Genomic DNA, 20,792 nt, shown 5'->3' with positions numbered 1-20,792 from the left:
TAAGGAATACAAAATCAACTTTTACCTAATTTGTAAATATGGTAGGTCAAAAGAGGGGAAAAATTAAGCTTGTTTTATCATAACGTTTTATGGTGATTACAAATGAGGCCTTGTTATCTAGATGAAATTGTTTATTCAAAGGCAACTAATTCATATTCTGGATGCTTTAATTTTTACATTCGATAGCATTTTGTTATTTGAAAATCCTGCATTAACTTGAAATTCATACTTATCAATAACGGTGAACGGGGCCCGACAAAATATGTACATAGAACGGGAATACAGTGGAAAACACATGATGGGGCGTAATCTTCTAGAAAGCAGGATGTTCTGATGTGACAGTGTGATCTACCCACACGTTTCTCTAGTCTTCTCCTCTTCCCCACGCGCACGTGTACGGGTCTCGTGCTGGGACCGTCACTTCTGAAGAAATCGTGCAGACTCGTGACTACCGGTCCCGTGTGGATCCAGCGGCACATGGTCGTGTTGGACTTGTACTGCCCCTTGACCATGCGTGACGGCCCGTGTGGGTCCATAGACACATGCGGTCGTGTTGATGAACCCGGCGGATGAACTTGTACTGCCTTGTGATCATGTGTGACGGCCCCTCGTGGGTCTAGTGACACCTCCGGTGAGACAAGTAGCGATGGAACGTTCATGCAGATCACGCGTCAGGCAGACACGGCGTCTGCTCTTAGTAGAAGCGATATTTCAACATGCACTTAGGTAATGGTTTATGTGTTACTTGAGGACATTGCAGACATATGTATTCTGTCCCGTCATTAGGTGTCTTATCCATTAGTCAGCACTAAGCTTAAAGGGAAGCAATCTTTTATGCTATAGTTTCTTAGAATTACAAGTAGGGAGGACATAGGCCAAGGCTGACAGATTTCATACTGCATGCAGAACATGTATTGCAGTTACGTTAACGTGGATTAGAAGTTTTAAGAACTCTTTGCAAGACTTGTTAAAGTAGGATTTTACAAGGACGTCAACTCTCCAATGACGATGTTGATATTTGAAGTTAAGTTTTTTTTTTTACCACAGATAGGTTCGTTTGAGATTGTTCTCGAAGAGATTGACTACAAGAAAAAGACGACAGACTTTTTGGAGACTATTTGATTTATTTCGCAATTCTAAGTAGTTGGTTCACTTAGAACCACGCAAGCTGTAACAAGATGGACAAGAGCACAACGGCAGAGCTGAAGCGCCGCCTGGCGGATCCAGAAGCTACCCTTTCTTCCCGGTCACAATCCTCCGCGTACTCCCCCAGGCAGGCCGCGTACTTCATGACGTGAGCGATGTAGTTCTGTTCGTGCACGCCGTGGAACAGGTGCGCCATGGGGCCGCCAGCAAAGATGGCGACGTCCTCCGCCCCGTGACTCTCCGATGCCATGGGCACGGCGGTCTGCTGCAGGTAGTCCGGGTTTCCTAGGGACGGAATAAACCAGTCATCCTCTTCTAAAAAACATCTATAAGCTATTTCCGTACACAGAGTTAAGCAGTAACCGACAAGGTTTTGACCAGTCCTCTGACCCATCTCAAGTTGAAATATGACGTCAGCAACGGGTCAAAGGTGCCCGGAAGTCGGTATCGGCCCCCGTATGCTTCGCGACATTTCAACTTGAGAGGAGTCAGAGGACTGGCCGAAAGCTTGTTGGTACGCGCATTGTGTTCGGTAATAGCGTATTTAGTCTTCATAATTTCGTTCCAATACAGCCCTCCTTTTGTTTACTGAAATGATTAGCTCACTATGCCTAAAGAATAGTTTAACAGCGGACGTCGTATCCTCTGTGACAATTATTCAACCCTTTTGGCAATAGAGAAAGAAGCCCCCTGTAGTACTTTCAAATATCTAACAATGATGATTACACACAAAAAAGGAATAAACGACCACTTGTTTGGCATTTAACGATTGACCCCACTGTCGTGATCTAGTACCTGTGTCCACGTTCGTGATGTCCTGGCGAGAAGCGGTTATGTTGTGGCCCGGCCCGGTGCCGTACTGAATCGCTGTGTATGGTTTGCCGTCCGGAACAGCGACGCCCAGGCCTTCTAAAAAGAAATCTGGATCCAACTTGCCTAGGACAATCAAAAATTAAAAAGTGTTTTCACAATGAACTGGCTTGATCTCAATCTTAAGTCGGATCTCCCTCTAGCGTCTCAAGTGCTATTGCAATGATTAATTGCTCTCTGTTCTCTAAAAAACGTACAACTTTCTCTTGGAGGATATTGCGTTGTGTTTGCCGAAACAACTACAACATAAAAGTATGGAAAGGATTGAACACGAAAAGGAATTGGACTCTTCGACGTGGCTTCAACCAACACAGACCAACTTTTATGTAGACAAAGAATCAAAAACATCGAGAGATGAATATTCTGACGCTACCAAAAAGGGGGCTGCCTCTCGACGTGTCCCATCCCCCCAGACTGACAGTGTGGGCGTGGTCAGCCGTCACGACGATCAGACTCTCATCCAGGTTCAACAGGTCTTTAGCAACCTGTAGCGTCAAACAGGAATACTGGACATAAACCTGCTATTCATATTATATAGTGTAAAATGACCTCCCTAATTACAGGCTCTAGGAAGCAGCAAACTGTACATGGCATCCGTGTTGACCAAGTCTTTGGCAAATAGTAGCGTCAAACAGAAAATACTGGGCATTATAATGCACGAAATCAGCTGGCTAGCTTTGAAAATTTGGTTCAAGTAAAGACGACATACTGTACCTGTATGGCGTCGTCAAACTCCACGGCTTCGTTGATGGCCTTCACCGCCTTTCCATCGTGATGCCCGTGGTCGATCCTACCACCTATCGTTAAGAAAGAGCAAGAAATGAATAAGTTTTTTTAGGAGGATTAAGCAGTTAATTCAAGATTTGTCGTTGTAGATGGCAGGAGTACATGTCCTAGTATGTGAAAGCTCATAAGATGCCATGGCTTTGTTTCGTTTTAGGCACTAAATCTTCGTTTCCCCTTATGGACATTATATTACTCACATCTTTATCATATCAACTTGTTTACTTAAAAAGCAAGTTTACAGCATCATTGTAGATGACTGATTTTCTGGTGAGATACCTTCGACGAGTAGGAAGAAGCCGTTTTCGTTCTTCTGCAGTATCTGGATGGCAGTGCGTGTCATTTCTACCAGTGTAGGTTCTTCTGTTGGAGAATCTTCTCTGTCTGTCATGTATTTCATATGACTCGGCTCAAAAAGACCTGAACAAAAAGAATTTTGTAACAGCGAAATAATTCTATTATTTATAGATTCTACTCTACTCTACTCTACTGTGCTCTGCTCTGCTCTGCTCTGCTCTGCTCTGCTCTGCTCTACTCTACTCTACTCTACTCTACTCTACTCTACTCTACTCTACTCTACTCTACTCTACTCTACTCTTACTACTCTACTCTACTCTACTCTACTCTACTCTACTCTACTCTACTCTACTCTACTCTTTTATTCTACTCTACTCTACTCTACTCTACTCTACTCTACTCTACTCTACTCTACTCTACTCTACTCTACTCTACTCTACTCTACTCTTCTCTTCTCTGTTCTACTCTACTCTAATTTAATCTACGCTGCTCTACTCTACTACTGGCAAAAGCATAGTAAGAACAAAATACCTTTATCTACCGTTATGATCCCAACCTACCCAGAAGATAGTCAGTTGTTTGCAGATTGACGGTTCTGAAGTCCGTTCCGTTCCAGACGTAACGCGCCGATGTCTTCCCGTCCAGCCACTCCTCCATCAGGTTTCTGCCGTCAGCCCGGACGCCGTTAGAGCCGGGGTCGTCTGGATACTCCGGGTCAGGTCCGGCATGGAACGTCCCACGTCCTCCTCCTAGGATCACCTGTTAAAGCGCAGAGACACATTTCTTTGATAAGATTTCCTCTATCATTCACGTAAAAACTTTCTTCTGATAACAGCATCTTATTAATCCTCCGTGAACATGTCAACAAGTAACTGGATAACAAAGTTTTTTTTATTGAAGACCGACGTTTCAGTGACTGTCTTTCCCCTTCCTCGGGGAAATTCTGACTGATTCACATTGCACTGCAGCAAGGTGTCGCTGCTAACAGATGCGGTCCCAGACGGCTCTGATGGTCAGCGAAACGTCGGTCGTAAAAAAAAAAAATTGTTGTGTAGAAAGAACTTTGTTATCCATCTAATCAATTTCTCATTCAATTGTCTACTGTGTGCTCATTGGTGGGACAAATCAGCAACAGGTTATGACGTCATAGAAATGACCGGAAGCCAGGGCGTACTGAGAATAACGTCACAACCAGACAGCTGTTTGACTGAAAATTACAAGACGGTACCTCTATGCCAGGATTGTCGTCCACCAGCTGTGCACAGATGTCCTTACAGCCGTTCCGTACAGCTTCGTCCGTGAGATGGCTGTCTGCCTCCCACCCGCGGTAGGGCGTGTGTGCGTAGGTCGCCGCCGGGGTGGCGTGGGTCACGCGGGCGGTCGTCACGATACCCGTGGACTTGCCTTCGTCAGTAGTACAGAGGCATGTTTAAAGCAAATCAATAGAATTGAGGTATGTATATGATAAGAATATTATTCCAGCCATGCCCAGATAGCTTTGGGCACCTGACCCTACAAACACATGATGAAAGCAATGGGTCAAAGTTGGTTGGAAGTCGGTATCGTGCCCCGATTCGATGTCTCCTTTCCTTGCTCATAATGATGTTATTTACCAACACAGATTAACGTTTAACTTTAAGGAAAAAAAATCAGGATATGGATGAGAAGTCACAATGCAAAGACTTGCTGTAAATGAAATTAACCCACCTGCAGACTCCGCCACGGCTAAAATTGACTGGACGTCCGTGCCTTTAGAGGAGTTGCAGTCCTTAACCCGCGCCCTGCCGTCTACCCCGACCGTTGCGTAGCGCGCCTTCACTCCACACAGGTACGCCGTGGCCGTGGCAGCAGAGTCCGGGGTCTGGGCATCTATGTTGTAGGTCTGGAATAAAAATGTTTTAGAAAACATCATACAAGCAGCAGTACATAACAAGTGGCACTGTTGTTGTTTGTATTTTCATCATTTTTGCTGTTGTTATGCTCTATGTGTAAAACTGCTGTTGGTTCTCGTTATAAGCTTATAGTTGCATGAAAAACATGTCATCGTTACCTGGGTGGAAACCTTTGGGTAAAACGAATAGGAGTGAAAGCAGGTTAAGTGAGAGTGGCGTTACCTTGGACAACGCCACGTGCGGTAGTGTGTCCATGGCCAACACCGTCTCTTCTCCCGGGCTTCCCGCCTTTTGTCCCTTCAGGATCCGTGCTGACGTCACACTGACCGCGCCCATCCCGTCCCCAAGGAACATCACCACGTTTTTGGCTATCTGAAAGCACAAACAAACACAAATACGCCGTGCTTCATGTATTACGTACACGTTTCAACACAGTAAATCTACCCCATAAGTAACCACGTCTGAAAGGTCACTTGATAAAAGAAAAACCCATCCACAACTTCTCGAGTTATGTTGTTCACATGGAAACATAATCTGAGGTAAGAAAATTCAACATGTACTGAGTGGACACTTAAATACTACATCAAAGCGAACAATGTAGCCATGTCCTTAGAGAGTTTAACAACAGAAATGAGGGATGTGGTTGTTATACCATACCTTCCTGTTGTGGCTCTTTTGAATTCTTACGGCGTCTTGGATGGATTTTCCCGCCATGTTGTTCCAAAATTCGGGTCTCTTCTCGGCCTCCGGTGCCCCGCCATTTGCTCTGCGCTCTCTGTGCGCATGATCGTCCAAATAACCTGGTCAAATGTTTACAAAATCGCGTTTGAAAACAGAGTATTTTTTGAAGTAACGATAATCTGATAGTCTTCTCAAAAGTGTACAGAGTGTGTAGTAAGAAAATTGAATTTTCTGTCTCTTGTGGTTGAAAGGCTCAGAAAGATCATTGCTTAGAACACAATAGTCTAATAGAGCCATAGATTACCTTCTCGAGTCTCATATGAATTGTAGGGTGACAATTCGTTGAGAATACTTTCCTTTATTTTCCATGTTGACAAACGGAATGGGGTAGTTAAACACACAATGACAATCTCTTTATTCAACTATTAGGTTGCACGTCACAATTTGAGTTTCTTTATAACTCGTGTGTTATACAAATATCATGTGTTTGTAAATCATTCTGTCCTCATGTTGGACTGGAAAACTGTGTTCCCGTTTTGGAGTATTGTCATACTTTCGTAACTCTTGACTAAACATCTCGACGTTGCCTAGCTAGCAAAACCCTAAAGATTTAGCACCTTTAGAGCAATATCTAAACGATTCTGGGTAGTGATACGGTCTGCTGTTTCAGCATTAGGATGCTTGGTTTATAGTATTTTTTCAGTGTTGATGTCGTGGAAGTATCAGTTTATTGTGATACCCTTTAGTCCATAGGGGGGCTAATATTCCAGGGTTCCTACATCCTTGTAACACAGATATGCACGATTCGAAGGTCGATGATACATACGAATTATAATGTTGTGCTATAATGATGTAATTTTTATTGTGTGTATTTTAGGTTGTGCTTGTACGTCGTTATGTACCGTCCTGTGGCATTGTGTGGTTAAATATTGGCCATTGGGCGTCTGGAGAGAGGGCATTAACCCTGTGATATCCCCAATGATAAGACCAAGCAAACTCTGATACCCCTACTCTACTCGATACACTTGTGTCGTTCCCTTACTTGGAGCGGGACCGAAGGCGTAACGTCCCGTCCGAAGGTGAATCATGCTAACGAACTCTTACCTGACGAGACTGTAACGAAAACAGTCAGCAGGGAACTCGCCACCAGAAGAGCAGTACTTCTAGCCATCTTCCTACGCTGTCTACGTCGTGAGTTCACCTGCCAAGTTGTGTGCGCACCAGCCAACCTTTGCCCACGCCGATTACGTCAACTTATGAAATCACATAAGTATATATTAACCCATCTAGTACAATGGATCGATTGTAAAGCCTTTTTCTAATCAGCTAAAGGTTAAGATAATAGTCAGTGGCTTAGTATTGTAGTTGAGGATCAACAATTTAATACCCTGGTACAAACTCGGAGACGTAACAACTTCACCCTGGATCGACTATTGCCGTAACCTTTACATGTGGACTTTTCCATTATATAATAACACTTACGTAAGACATCTAATGTTATACATGTACAAGTGCTAAAAAAGCTGACTTTCATGTGATAACACAGTAAATGAGGAAACCGAAAAGCTTGGCGTTTGTAAACAAGTTGTTTAAAAGACAAATCTTAAGCATGAATGACTAATGACGAAAACTGTTCTAGTTGATTTTATGCAGACTTTTTCTTCTGAGCAAAGTCCGTTCACCTTTGTATGACCTCCCGAGGCCACAGTCACACACGTCCCACTGTTTATTCCATGCCACGTACTTAACGATGGGTCTTTATTTATTCCTGACGTAGAATATTCTTGTTGATAACCAGCTCACATTTAGACATTTATCGGCTGAGGAATCCATAATGACGAGTGTCAATCTTGTGACTTAGACTTAATCTTGTGACTGCGGGTGATATACTTTTGGTAACTCACGCATTGGCTAATAATCTCCAAGCAGATCCTACGGTCGCAGACAGTACCCATGGGCGGAAACAATATCCATTTGCCACCGTACACGTGTAACTGTAGTCCGTCAAATTTGGGTCCAAACAAGCTGTAAAGAAATCGCAAATCCTGCGCAGTGGCTTCACCTGGCGGTTTCAGATTTTTCCGTCAACATCATATCAGGCGCATTTGATTTCTTAATACCTGCCTCAATGCAATTGTACAGATAGCGTACCTAAAGCCACCATGCAAGCTGTACTGTAAGACTGATGGAGAAAAATACAGCAGCAGTGCTGAAGCTCCCTCTAGCGGATCCAGAAGCTACCCTTTCTTCCCGGTCACAATCCTCCGCGTACTCCCCCAGACAGGCCGCGTACTTCATGACGTGAGCGATGTAGTTCTGTTCGTGCACGCCGTGGAACAGGTGCGCCATGGGGCCGCCAGCAAAGATGGCGACGTCCTCCGCCCCGTGACTCGCCACTAACATGGGCACGGCGCTCTGCTGTAGGTAGTCCGGGTTTTCTGTGGAGAGAATGGTTTTGTAATGTTTAGTAACCTGATAACCTCTTCCATCCCGAGTCTCGCTTTGGTGCAATCTCTCGTGCGGTGCCGTGAGACTGTGCTCTCGCGAGAGCTGATTCAAAATGGCGCTTGACATTGGAAATGGGTTTACATATTATACAATATTGATCATGAAAAGGGTCTAATTAGAACTTTTCTTCCTTTCCGATTCACATTCCCGCCGTGATTTCGTACCTGTGTCCACGTTGGTGATGTTCTCGCGAGAGCCCCCTGACATGTTGTAGCCCGGACTGGTGCCGTACAGAAGCGGGGTGTACGGTTTGCCGTCTGGAACCAGCTGTAAGCCCCAGAGATCCGCAGACAGTTTGCCTAGTAAAGAAAAATATCTAGTAGGACTTATACCTAACCTTTGATAATGGCAACACAGATTGACTTTCACGTGAACTAAGAACAAGAGTCAAAACATTCTAAAACATTCAAAACATGCAACATTCTAAGACTACCAAATATGGGACTGCCTCTCCCCCCTCCGAAGCCCCCCAGACTGCATTGTGTGGGCGTGGTCAGCCGTCACGACGATCAGACTCTCGTCCAGGTTCAGCAGGTCTTTAGCAACCTGTAGCGACAAACAGGAAATACTGGTCAATAGAAAAGATATGAAACTCTGAATTCTCCACTTAATGTCGTGTTTTCTCGTTTGGTGGATAGCCTTATGTTTATTATATTAGGACATTTATAATGCGTCTGTCATCAGTGTCCAGCAGGTCTTTAGCATGACTGTAGCATCAGACAGAATATACTAGCTGGTCAATTACTTTGGCAGATTCTTCAGAACACTGCCACCAAAAGTGATGCTCTCTACAGTTTCTATCTATGGTCATTGATGAAAACTCCGTTTAAAAAATGATAAGAAAAGCGTACCTGTATGGCGTCGTCAAATGCAACCGCTTCGTTGATGGCCTTTACTGCCTTTCCCTCGTGATGTCCGTGATCTATCTTACCGCCTGGTATAATGAAGGAGTAAAACATATTGACGCGAAGTGACAATATAAATCACACCTACACAGTAACCTCAGGTTCTGTATCTGTATCTGCATCTGAATAGCCGTAACCACCATTTGGCGTAACACACTAGCTTCGCAGGCATGTGGTGCGGCAGCAGCTGACTATATTGCACTGAGCAACCTGTCACGCATTCTCACATCAAGGTTTGATCATGATAAAGACTCAGTGGAGCATGCTCTGGTACCTAATTCCTCCTTCCTCTTGGTACACATTGTCTCTCTTCTCTAACTCTTATTTGCATTCCTATATCTTTTACAGCATCATCAAAGATAGGCTAATACAGGAATCGTACCTTCGACGAGTAGGAAGAAACCATTTTCGTTCTTCTGCAGTATCTGGATGGCCATTCGCGTCATTTCCGGTAGTGTAGGTTCCTCTGTTGGCGAATCCTCTCTGTCTGTCATGTATTTCATATGACTCGGCTCAAAAAGACCTGAGTGTACACAAAAATGTTGTACGGTAAGCTACAAGAGGCGTTTTCACCAAGTCAACTGTCCGTGGGTCAAAGCTATGTAAAACGAGATGATAGCTCGATCTCTGTCTATGTCTATTTCTATCCGTATATAGCCGGTATGACGGCCCTTCGACGTAACACACCAGCTACGCAAGCACACGGCACAGAAGCAGCTGGTTATATTACACTGAACGACATGTCACAACTAATCTTTGTTCATCTAGCTGCAAGAGCTGTTTAAAGCAAACTATTGAGGATCCCTGTAGTCGGTACTGTACATGAAAACCTACCCAGAAGATAGTCAGTTGTTAGCGGATTGACGGTTCTGAAGTCCGTCCCGTTCCAGACGTAACGCGCCGATGTCTTCCCGTCCAGCCACTCCTCCATCAGGTTTCTGCCGTCAGCCCGGACGCCGTTAGAGCCGGGATCGTCCGGATACTCCGGGTCCGTCCCGTTATGGAACATCACTCGACCACCGCCCAGGACGACCTGAGAGCAAAGATTTTGTAGAACTTTCAAGCAAATTGTGACAGAACCAATCACCGACAAGGACCTAAGACGGACATTTTGGTAACAAGACAGCTGAGTTTTGTACGATACATGCACGGCCATGCCTAAAATGCCCTTAGTTTGCGTCGATCGTACGATGAATGTGATCGGAGCCATGCGTAGGTTTTTTCTTCTTCTAGATTTACCTCTATGCCGGGATTGTCGTCCACTAGTTGAGCAGAGATGTCCTTACAGCCGTCCTGGACAGCAGCATCCGAGAGCACGCTATCCACCTCCCACTCGCGGTAGGCGGTGTGAGCGTACGCCGCCGCCGGAGTGGCGTGGGTCACTTGGGTGGTAGTTACGATGCCCGTGGACTTGTCTGTGTCAGAGATACAGAAGAAAGAAGTCTACGTTAGTGACTGTAGAATTGGTACTTTGCAAGCAATTTCATATCATATTTTCCTAAGTGACAATTGCATATGTTGAGCGAATGATTTTGCAGGATAAGCTCAGATAACAAGTACATGTATTTATCATCCTAATGTTTGAGGAAACAAAATGGAAAAGAAGCCCACCCGCCATTTCTGCCCAGGCTAGCACAGACTGGACTTCCCTGCCCTTTGTAGAGTTGCAGTCCTCCAGCAGCGCCCTCCCGTCCACTCCGATCGTGGCGAACCGCGCTTTCACCCCGCACAGGAACGCCGTGCCGGTCGCACCGGAGTCAGGCGTCTGCGCGTCGATGTTGTACGTCTGGAAAAAAGAGTTCGTAGATGTCACGCCTCCGTTGGTTATTAGAGTATGTCTTGTTTGATTGTAGTTCATTAATTATACAAATAAGATTTTGATTAACATTACATGTATCCATTGATCACTACCTGTCACTCTATGGTGAACGTGACTTGCAGATATGCATGGCAAATATATATTCTGCGAATTCACAAACAAACGAACATAAAACAATACCTTCCCGTGAATTAGTAGCCTCTTCCGTTGACCTATCATGTCTGATACTTCCCGTTACTCCAACAAGTGCAACCATCTTCACACTCACTTTCTGCCACTCTACTAGCACTGTATTCAAATAACCACGAACAAACTGCAGGTAAAGCCTCAGTGTAAGGAGGTATCAAGTCTTACTTTACCTCCTGCTATACCCTTACCTTAGAATGTGCCATGTGCGGCAGTGTGTCCATGGCCAACATGGTCTCCTCTCCCGGGTTTCCCGCCTTTTGTCCTTTCAGGATTCGTGCTGACGTCACACTTACCGCGCCCATACCGTCACCTAGGAACAGCACCACGTTTTTAGCTACCTGTTGATTTTTTTTCAGAGAGAAAGTCAGAGTTGTCAAACGTATAATATAACATTGATCGAGAACGAATGCGCTTAGATGAAATACAGTAAGAAAAGTACAATGTAATCGTGAACCATCACCTCCTCACAATGTAGCACAGTGTCAAATGAATCAAAAACGTTTCAAGTACACTTTGGCGTGAGGAGAATTTCTATGTCTGCTACACAGAAATATCAACATAGCAGAGCTTGTAGCGATTTGTATCCGATTAAAGGTTGCAGACTCTTATGATTATATTAAGAGAGTAGAACCGCTAAGATAAGATTGAGTTCTTGTGACTACATTCATGTTGTGGTTCCGTTGAATTCTTAAGGCGTCTTGGATGGATCTTCCCGCCATGTTGTTCCAAAACGTTGGGTTCTCTTCCGCCTCAGGAGCGCCGCCATAGTCTCTGGCGTCAGACCGTGCCCGGCCTCTGTGAGCTTGGTCATCGAGAGATCCTTGGGAAACGTTAATGAAAAGTAATTAATATAAAGCATATCAAATCAGTCGTTTTGTCTAGTACAAGCATACATGGTCTTTGCCAGTTGTAAGTAAAGTGTACATGTACGTTTACCATAGTCATATATTTGAATTGCGAAATCTTTAGGGAACAATCTTTAGAGCTAGTGTTAATCGTGGTTTGATGTGTTTTGTTTTTATGTGTTGTGCTATACCTTGATATGACGTTCGTGTTTATTTTGTGTCGGGTTTTGCTTGTTGGAAGTTACGTTGTTACTGCCTTGTGTCTTGGTAGTGTAACGTGATAAAACGTGCTTCCATATATAGAAGACATCTTACCTGACGTCACTGTTACGAGGACAGTCAGCAGGACACACACCCGAGCAGCTCTAACTCCAGCCATCGTCACAGTCATATACGGTGCACGTGCTGTTTACGCACCAACCAACCTTTGATCAGTGTTGTAAAGCTAAGGGCCCGGTGACCCCGGTCACAAAGGCACCAACGTTTCTAGGTATGATATACCATTGTCAAACGTTACATGAATTAGACAATTACTAGAATGACGTCGACAGCAAAGAATCGACGAGGTGAAAGTTGTTTCCATATGACGTATCCTAAGTATGGGTGACGAAAGGTGTACGTGCTGACATTGTACAGACGCTGTCAATGGATTTACGTCATTCTGACTCAAAAACTATCCATCCTTGAATGACCCGCCAACAGTGACCTCGCGTCACCTTGTCAGCAGTAACGCTTTGCCAATTGAGTCGTCGCCAAACGACGCACCTCTGTTGGTCCGTGGCTAATGTATAACAGATATACCGTAACACCATTTGTAAACAAAAGTGTCGCACGCCAAGCATTGCTTAGAACGTGCGCAACGTCTCAGAATCACTCAAATTACACCTTCAGAAATAAACTGGCACCTTTAGATTTTTAAGTGTAGGCCACGTACCTGTCCGTCTGACTTGTCCAAGTAGGTTAACACAGACTGTAGTATGACCAACTACAGGTCACAAGTGAATGTGCATGTCTGATATCAAATCTGAGCTCGAATGTTTTATATCAGTCACAGTTTCAGAGGACGTGACCACACATACCCCAATAGAGCCTCATCTGCAGTACCAGTCCTGGCCGCCGCGAGAAGATTGTACAAAAAAACGACCGTTAAATAGCAAAACATCGGTCTTATCAGGAATGGGGAAATCGCACAAAGCTCACAAAGGGTGTTAAAAACTTTTCATCATTCTTATACCTTATCAACAATTCAACCTACCAATAAACAAATAGATGTAATGTTAATAGAGACATCTTATAATCAAAATGCTTATGCACTAGATGACGGATTTAGAACAGGAATGTGATAAAAATATGCTAGGCTAGGCAATATCTAGAATGACATCTTAGGCTATCAAAAGTCCGGCAAACAAATCAATGTTACCATTGCAAGAAAAATGGAACATACGCTCCTAGCTTTTCATTACTTGAATAAAATGGATGATAGAATAGATTTATAGCGCATTCAAGTATTAGTACTTATACAATTGTACTAACGCTACCAAAATCATAACTCGAAAAGACACAATCACATGTAGATAGCTTGTAGATGTGACATAAAAAAATTGGTGAGCGCAAGTCCAGACAACCTCCACTCATCGGAGTTTAATTCTTCAAGATCAAAAGTTCACAAATAAACTAGAAGTGATCGTGATCAATGTGATGACATAAGTGCCCCCTCTAGCGGAACTGGTCATCCCTGCATTCCTGCGTTGTCTCGGGTTGACAGACGGTGTGCGCATGTCACAGTCGTGTGTGTACTCCCCAAGACAGGCCGCGTACATCATCACGTGTGTGATATAGTGTTGTTCCTGTGGACAAGACAATGGTTTCAAATAAGTTGTTGTTTCGATTTTTCTTTTTTCTGAGAAACAAATGAAGCCAATGGGTGACATTATGTTGCATCTATATCTAGTACTGAAGGCACATGACTGAATACTTATTTATTTCTCATTCTTGGTGTAATATGAATGAATGAAAGACCTTTATTGTGCATTCATGCCCCGAGGGGCTAGGTACAGGTCGTCTAACTTAACACATGGAACATACAAGGACATAATACAACAATACAAGCTGTAAACATATAGTGTAGACAAAACGTGTTATTAAACTAAGCTAGACCAGTAGAGTCGACTTCTTCTCGCTTCTTTGTACATGTGTAAATATATGAACAGACAATATTTCTAATACAAGGATTATCCAGGCGTAATAAAAATATGAATTTGTCTGTTGCATTGAGATGTTCGAAATATGGGATTTTTTCTTTAATAAGGTTAAAAAGTACACTTCTTTCGCTATCGTATAATTTACAGTCTAGGACGAAGTGTTGCTCATCTTCTACTCGATTTAAATCACAATGTTGACAAAGTCTATGTTGTAGAGGCGTGCGGTTGTGCCTTCCTGTTTCGACATGTAATCTATGACAGCTAACCCGGAGTTTAGTAGTAGCCACTCTGTGTTTGATGTTACGAATGGATAAATATTCTTCTTCTTTATACAATGACTTAAACAGACGGTAAGTTCGAAGTTTGTTGCTGTAAGATTTATCCCTGTTATCGTTGTGGATTTCGGCTGAGAATGTTTGAGTATAGATGTCTTTTAATCGTTGACTAATGGAGTTAATGATATGTGAGAAATTTGTTCCTAAGGATACTTGTGGGCTCCAAACAAAGGCATAACCGCATTCCTCTAGCATGTTACGGACACCGGACGCCCAGCATTTTTTGCCATTGGCTTCTAATTGAAGTTGACATAACAGGGCGTCGGCTTGTAAACTATACTGAGACAGGCACTGAGACAGGCACAGAGACAGTACTGAGACAGACACAGAGACATGCAGAGACAGACACAGAGACAGTACTGAGACAGGCACTGAGACAGGTACTGAGACAGTACTGAGGCAGGTACTGAGACAGTACTGAGACAGGTACTGAGACAGTACTGAGACAGGTATTGAGACTAGGGGTGGGTACCGGTACAGAACATTCAGGTCCGGTCCAGGTCCAGGTCCAGAGGGTCAGGTCCAGGTCCGGACCTGTACCTATACCTGATTATAGTAGCGTCTCAGTACACCATATTTTGGAGAGCGAGATACAAGTAAAGGTCTATGTGAATCCTACAAGTTATGTTCAAATTGTATATTAGAATTATCGGTGCATACTAATGTGCAAAAAGAAAACGAAGATGTACCAAAACATGCAACCCTGTATTCAACGTAACTTTTATCTCACAAAAAGATTCAGAGCAATATTGTCCTTCTTAGACAACAACTATAAACATTGTGACCAGCAAATAATCAATATGTTAGACGCTTAACAGCTTTCAGTATTTGCTACATGTAGCTTATCATAGGCCTTGAAGAAACAAAAAGCAAGTAAACTATGAGGACTATTGGCACACAAGAAGCACAAATATCGGGTAACTGATTTGTGGTTTGTTTGAGTGTCTTTATTTCGAGTGTAAATTTAATTGAGTAAAAGTGTATGCATGTGTCTGCTAAGGCCATGTCTGGAACGATATAATTTCTTAGGTTCGCATTTTGTCCCAAAATTAACTATACTCTCCTCGCCGTCTGTTGAATCATCCTTTAAGTGTTTCTAGATATGATTCACATATAACGTTTTCGAAAAAGAGCAACCACGACTCGTTAAATCTGCTGTTTTGTATTTTCTTAGACCGGTTATGTAACCACCTGCTGGTAGCCTGGTACAGTGAATTTTCTAAACGGTCCATAGGCCGGTCCACTGATTTTTTCCGAACCGTTTTTTTTGGACCGGTCCATAACAAAATACCGGTTTGGGACCGGTACACTGTACCGGTACCCACCCTTAATTGAGACAGTTACTGCAACAGGTACAGAGAAAGGCATAGAAACAGGTACTGAGACATGCACAGAGACAGGTACAGAGACAAGCATAGAGACAGACACAAAGACAGTACTGAGGCAGGCACAGAGACAGTACCGAGGCAGGCACAGAGAAAGGTGATGAGACAGGTAATGAGACAGGTACTGCAACACATATAGAGACAGACACAGGGACAGGTACATACATGTAGATAGGTACTGAGTCAGACCTGTAATGAGACAGGCGCAGAGACGGATCCGGAGATGAGACGGGAATGGATACAGGTGCAGATTGTGCATACAGAGTCAGCTACAGGCACAGGTACAGTCATGTATGATACAGCTACGTACAGGTGCAGGTAAATGTACAGGCACAGCGGGAACATGCACGAGTTCAAATGATACAGATACCTGCACGCCGTGGAACAGGTGTGCCATGGGTCCGTCCGCCATGATGATGACGTCATCCCCTCCATGCGTCTCACTCGTTAGTGGTACGGCACTCTGCTGTGTGTATTCCTTATAAGCTAGAGAGACGGGAACAAAGTTAACACTGACAATCTTACACGAAAGTCATCTCCCAGAAGCAAATGAACATGATCACGAAAAGCTGAAGACTTGATACACTTATCTATGTCCTATACTTTTGTTATTTTTCAGCAAGAGATGATTAGTTGATGATGATGTTTACCTGTATCTACATCTGTAATGTTGTGCCGGGTGCCGTTTCCCGTGATTTTGTACCCAGGGCCGGTGCCGTACAGGAGTGGCGTATACGGTAGGTCGTCTTTTACACGTGAATTCTCCAATTTTCCTGAAAATTGCAGTATATATACAGTGTGAGACGTTACAATGTGTTGTTTCACAGCAGCCTACACTCATATATCATATGAAATCCACGTATTGTCGTCCTAATTCCTAAGTTTGTTGGCTGCAATCATGCAAAATATGGGGTGTAATCGTGCCAAATATGGGGTGTACTCAGGGATGTACCAATACCAAATATGGGGCGCAACCATACCAAATACGGGCAGTAACCATTACCAAATAGGGTGTGTAACCATTACCTAATATGGCATGTAACCATTACCTAATATGGCATGTAACCATTACCAACTATGACGTGTATATAACCATACAAAATATGGGGTGTACTTATACCGAATATGGAGTATAATTATACCAAATATGGGGTGTCCCCTGTCAGGGTACCCTGCAAACGTCAGTGTGTGGGAGTGGTCCGCCGTCACCACAATGAGGCTGTCAGACGTATCTAGCATGTCTTTAGCCACCTGTGGTGGAAGGGACAGGAAGAAGTTGATAGAGCCTAGAAGTGACACCTCCTTACCTTAAGTTTATATAACCTTCGATAAGTTGCAAAGGCAAATTTATAGACACAACTTTCGTGAATTATTCTATAGCTAGAACTTGACACGTGCATTACCCTCCCCCACTAACAATCCCTGCATATGCTACGGTCCCATTTCCAATCTGGGGCCCGGCCGGGCTGTTTGCGAAAACGAAAATTAAAAAAGGCATATCAAGAAGATACACGATATATGGTTTGTAGTACAGTATCTTTTTACGTTTTGTGTCCTTTGTTGTCTTTTAAATCATATTTTTCGTTCCCACAAGCTGCCCGGCCGGGCCCCGGATTGGTAAATGTGACCGTAGTATTACCTGTACAGCGTCATCAAACGCCACGGTGTCTCCTAAAGCTTTCACCGCCTTGGATGCGTGGTGGGCGTGGTCAATTCGGCCGCCTGAACAGCACAATAACAAACAGTTTAATAATGCTAAATTCTTTAATCGATGAGTCTTAATAATCCAACACAAATAAACTTCACTCACAAGAAACCACAATCGGACTTTAATGAATGTGCCGCTCATGTGCATATAAAATGGACCATATTTTAGAATACGACATACCCTCTACCAGCAGAAAGAATCCGTGCTCGTTCTTCTGCAGGATTTGGATCGCCTTCCTGGTCATGTCTGCGAGGCTGGGTTCTCCTGCCGTGTCGTTAGGCCGGTCCACAGAGTACCGCATGTGGCTCGGTTCAAACAGACCTGTACATGCGCAGACGGACTACAAGTATTACACCCGCTTTTCCACTAGACGTTTTGCCCACTGAGCGACCAATTGCAAAGATGTGACATATCTGTCAACAAAGATAAAGAACGATTCTTTTGCGTTTTGTGCGTTTTGTTGTCTTTTAAACCATATTTTAGCACCTTGCATCATATTCCAATTACAAAATCCAGGGTCCAGATTCAATTTTGGTTGTACAACGATATTGCCATCTAACTAGTAGAAATGGAGAAGTGACAGGAAGGTTGTTGTAGATAACTTGTCGGTTCAGTTATAGGCTAGCTTAAGATCCAATTTTAAAAAAATACCAGACGAGTGTGTATAAATAAAGAAACTACTGTTTTCACCTAAAAGATAATCCATTGATTCTGGGTCCACACTGCGGAATTCCGTTTCGTTCCAGACGTACTGAGCCCGGCCGGTTTTTCTATCAAGCCACCGTTGGATTAGATCAGTGCTGTCGTTTCTGAGTCCCTTCGACCCGTCCTCAGGATCCGTCATGTTGCTCGTTCTAAACGCTCGGCGGCCTCCTCCCAATATTACCTAAAATACACAACGTCAAAACCAACTTTAGCAAGTTGAGAATGCTTCCGATAGTTTCCATTTTTTCTTTGTATGTAGTGATGAGACTGTTTCCCGTGATTTTGTATCCAGTGCCGGTAACGTACAGGAACGTCGTGTTCCGTAGTTCGTCTTTTTTTAGTTTTCCTGAAAATTGGGAGATGATGTGGTAAGTTGTTTCACTGCAGTTGCAGGGTATACTCATATAAATACATATATGAAATCTACTTTAGTCACTGACTTTTACATTGAAAAAATGCGGACATGAACGTTTACTTATCGTCATACAGCTCGATTTCGTACCTCTATATCGGGTGCTTCCTCCACCAGTTGATAGGCGATGTCTGTACAGTTGTTCTCCCTGGCCTCCGCGCTCAGATCGCTGTCGGACTCCCAGTACCGTGAGGAGTGCGCGTACCCTGCCGCCGGCGTGGCGTGGGTCACTCGGGTAGTGGTGACGATTCCTGTCGACTTCCCTGGAAAGATCAGAGATGGATAGTTTTGGCGACGCTTTAAGAGCGAGCCTCTATATAGTATAACATGTGTACAGTTTACAAGAATTCCATGAATTGTACAGGTAATTTTGGAATGTCAGCGCATGCGTGGATGTGAATTGGAATAAACCTTTCTACCTTTTCTGGTGAGGATTTAGAAAAAAGTCAAATACATAATGCATTTTTAGGCACGAGGACATGTTGGTTTAGCATAAAGGTTGTCTACCTGCTCTCTCTGCGTGATCAATAATGGACTCCACCTCGTGACCCTTAGTGGAACTGCAGTTTTTGGACGTCGCTCTTCCGTCCAGACCAACAAGTCCCCAGTTCGTCTTGACGCCGCAGAGGAACGCCGTGGCACAGGCTGCTGAATCAGGCACCTGTTTGTCGATGTTGTAGGTCTGAAAACGATCAGACAAAACCTTTATATGTAATTAATGATACAGTATTGCTAATAATGTATATGATCGACCACAGGTCTAAGTTTCTGAACTTTCTATGATAAACGTATGTGGACTGCTCACTTTTATTTTCTGAACGTTTTAGGCATGTTTGTATCTGTATCCTACGGTTACGTATCCACTGAAACTCTGCCATGACAATCACACTTGAGCCGTATCAGATCAACATGTTTTGCGTTGTGAAGTTACGTCAGAGCTCAGTCAGATATTCAAGTCATCCACAGGTCACGTTATATGATACCGTGTCTCTAACCTTAGACATGGCGGTGTAAGGTAGACTATCCATGGCCAACACGGTCTCCTCTCCCGGGTTTCCCGCCTTTTGTCCCTTCAGGATCCGGGCCGTGGTTACCGTGGAAACGCCCATCCCGTCTCCTAGGAACAGCACTACGTTTCTGGCCACGTTCGTGTTTAAGGTCTGCAGACGGAGGGCTTCGTCGATGGAGGCCCGCGCCATGTTGGTCCAGTAGTCCGGCGTGCGCTCGTTTCTGAGCGACGTTTTGACCTGTTCCTGGTGCTTATCCGGGTTCTCATCGTGGTCAGTATTCGTTGATGAATTCAGATGTAAGAAGGCGGCTGCAAATGGTTAGCTTTGTTTTATATTTTGTTATTAACGAAACTGATTTGAGCGCAACTGACTGCAGTAGAATAAATCAGAAAAAACTGTTATATTCACAGACTTGATTCAGAAAGGACGTTTCGACACCTTTGCAAATTGCCTTGCTAACGAAACCTTTCTCACACCTTACCATATCATAATCTATTCTTCAAGAGAGCTATTCGTGATTAATGAGATATCGAAATGAAATAGAGATACACCTGATTCGCTTTTCTCTAAGTTTTGTTGTATACCTCCCTGCACCTAGCAGAGAGCTAGGGCATAGAAGCTTACTATGCCTCCATTGTTGACTAAAACGCTAGCTTATTCTCTTTACAGTGGAGCTATTGATCAAGTCGCCTTACCTGGTTCAATAGATGATATGGACAGCACCAACATAAGTAGCCTCATCGTGCAAATTTGTAGAGAACTCACCACGCCAACGTAACGTTTACTTAATGTTATATATGCGAGATAAGCAACCCTAGTTTTGACCTGCTGAGTTATGTAACACAATTGCAAGCATATACTAAGACATGTTGGTATGTTCTAATTTGGGTCTGGTATTACTGTGTATCTGGAGTTCGTCACAACTTGATCTTCTTGGGGTTACAGCATGGATTGATGTTGGCGCCAAAACCGATAAGGGGTACTCAGGGGTAAACCAGGGGGCATAGCGTCGAGATATGTCAGGGGCCTGCACCATGACCCTCTCGTGAGTTGCACAGCTGTGCTCACATGTCAAATGTGGGAGCACGCCCTAGCCAAAAA

At 43.8% G+C, this 20,792-nt stretch overlaps 3 protein-coding genes across 3 annotated transcripts; all 3 read right to left on the bottom strand.

Moving 5' to 3' along the window:
* Positions 1–1,103: 1,103 nt before the first annotated feature.
* LOC136436701 (alkaline phosphatase-like) lies at positions 1,104–6,901 on the bottom strand. The gene is made up of 11 exons (XM_066430903.1): positions 6,774–6,901; positions 5,646–5,788; positions 5,211–5,360; positions 4,804–4,978; positions 4,325–4,500; positions 3,657–3,855; positions 3,079–3,219; positions 2,731–2,813; positions 2,390–2,501; positions 1,942–2,082; positions 1,104–1,431 (listed from the first exon to the last, which is right to left on the bottom strand). The coding sequence occupies exons 1-11, from the start codon at positions 6,838–6,840 to the stop codon at positions 1,154–1,156; spliced, it is 1,665 nt and encodes a 554-aa protein (XP_066287000.1). The 5' UTR covers positions 6,841–6,901; the 3' UTR covers positions 1,104–1,153.
* Positions 6,902–7,028: 127 nt separating this feature from the next.
* Positions 7,029–12,626, bottom strand: LOC136437244 (alkaline phosphatase-like). Its single transcript, XM_066431725.1, has 11 exons — positions 12,251–12,626; positions 11,753–11,910; positions 11,279–11,428; positions 10,694–10,868; positions 10,322–10,497; positions 9,917–10,115; positions 9,465–9,605; positions 9,029–9,111; positions 8,611–8,723; positions 8,342–8,514; positions 7,029–8,107 (listed from the first exon to the last, which is right to left on the bottom strand). The coding sequence occupies exons 1-11, from the start codon at positions 12,324–12,326 to the stop codon at positions 7,821–7,823; spliced, it is 1,731 nt and encodes a 576-aa protein (XP_066287822.1). The 5' UTR covers positions 12,327–12,626; the 3' UTR covers positions 7,029–7,820.
* Positions 12,627–13,522: 896 nt separating this feature from the next.
* Positions 13,523–20,662, bottom strand: LOC136436706 (alkaline phosphatase-like). The gene is made up of 11 exons (XM_066430916.1): positions 20,387–20,662; positions 19,677–19,999; positions 19,189–19,363; positions 18,772–18,944; positions 18,255–18,450; positions 17,745–17,885; positions 17,496–17,578; positions 16,999–17,107; positions 16,507–16,629; positions 16,227–16,342; positions 13,523–13,782 (listed from the first exon to the last, which is right to left on the bottom strand). Exons 1-11 carry the CDS (start codon positions 20,430–20,432, stop codon positions 13,591–13,593), a joined length of 1,677 nt encoding a protein of 558 aa, XP_066287013.1. The 5' UTR covers positions 20,433–20,662; the 3' UTR covers positions 13,523–13,590.
* Between the last annotated feature and the right edge of the window lie 130 nt (positions 20,663–20,792).

Source organism: Branchiostoma lanceolatum, chromosome 6, assembly GCF_035083965.1.
Source record: "Branchiostoma lanceolatum isolate klBraLanc5 chromosome 6, klBraLanc5.hap2, whole genome shotgun sequence".
NCBI lineage: Eukaryota > Metazoa > Chordata > Leptocardii > Amphioxiformes > Branchiostomatidae > Branchiostoma > Branchiostoma lanceolatum.
This window is presented reverse-complemented; position numbering and strand designations above follow the sequence as displayed.

Excerpts from the sequence above, each read along its gene's own strand:
- LOC136437244 (XM_066431725.1), bottom strand. The coding sequence starts at position 12,326 with ATGACTGTGACGATGGCTGGAGTTAGAGCTGCTCGGGTGTGTGTCCTG. Across the intron at positions 11,911-12,250 it reads CCTCGTAACAGTGACGTCAG|GATCTCTCGATGACCAAGCT; the intron begins GTAAGATGTCTT and ends ACGTTTCCCAAG. Across the intron at positions 8,515-8,610 it reads GAGAGGCAGTCCCATATTTG|GTTAGGTATAAGTCCTACTA; the intron begins GTAGTCTTAGAA and ends CCATTATCAAAG.
- LOC136436701 (XM_066430903.1), bottom strand. The coding sequence starts at position 6,840 with ATGGCTAGAAGTACTGCTCTTCTGGTGGCGAGTTCCCTGCTGACTGTT. Across the intron at positions 5,361-5,645 it reads AAAAGAGCCACAACAGGAAG|ATAGCCAAAAACGTGGTGAT; the intron begins GTATGGTATAAC and ends TTGTGCTTTCAG. Across the intron at positions 4,501-4,803 it reads AGCCGTGGCGGAGTCTGCAG|GCAAGTCCACGGGTATCGTG; the intron begins GTGGGTTAATTT and ends CTACTGACGAAG.
- LOC136436706 (XM_066430916.1), bottom strand. The coding sequence starts at position 20,432 with ATGAGGCTACTTATGTTGGTGCTGTCCATATCATCTATTGAACCAG. Across the intron at positions 19,364-19,676 it reads CTTACACCGCCATGTCTAAG|ACCTACAACATCGACAAACA; the intron begins GTTAGAGACACG and ends GATCGTTTTCAG. Across the intron at positions 16,630-16,998 it reads CAGGGGACACCCCATATTTG|GAAAATTGGAGAATTCACGT; the intron begins GTATAATTATAC and ends TGCAATTTTCAG.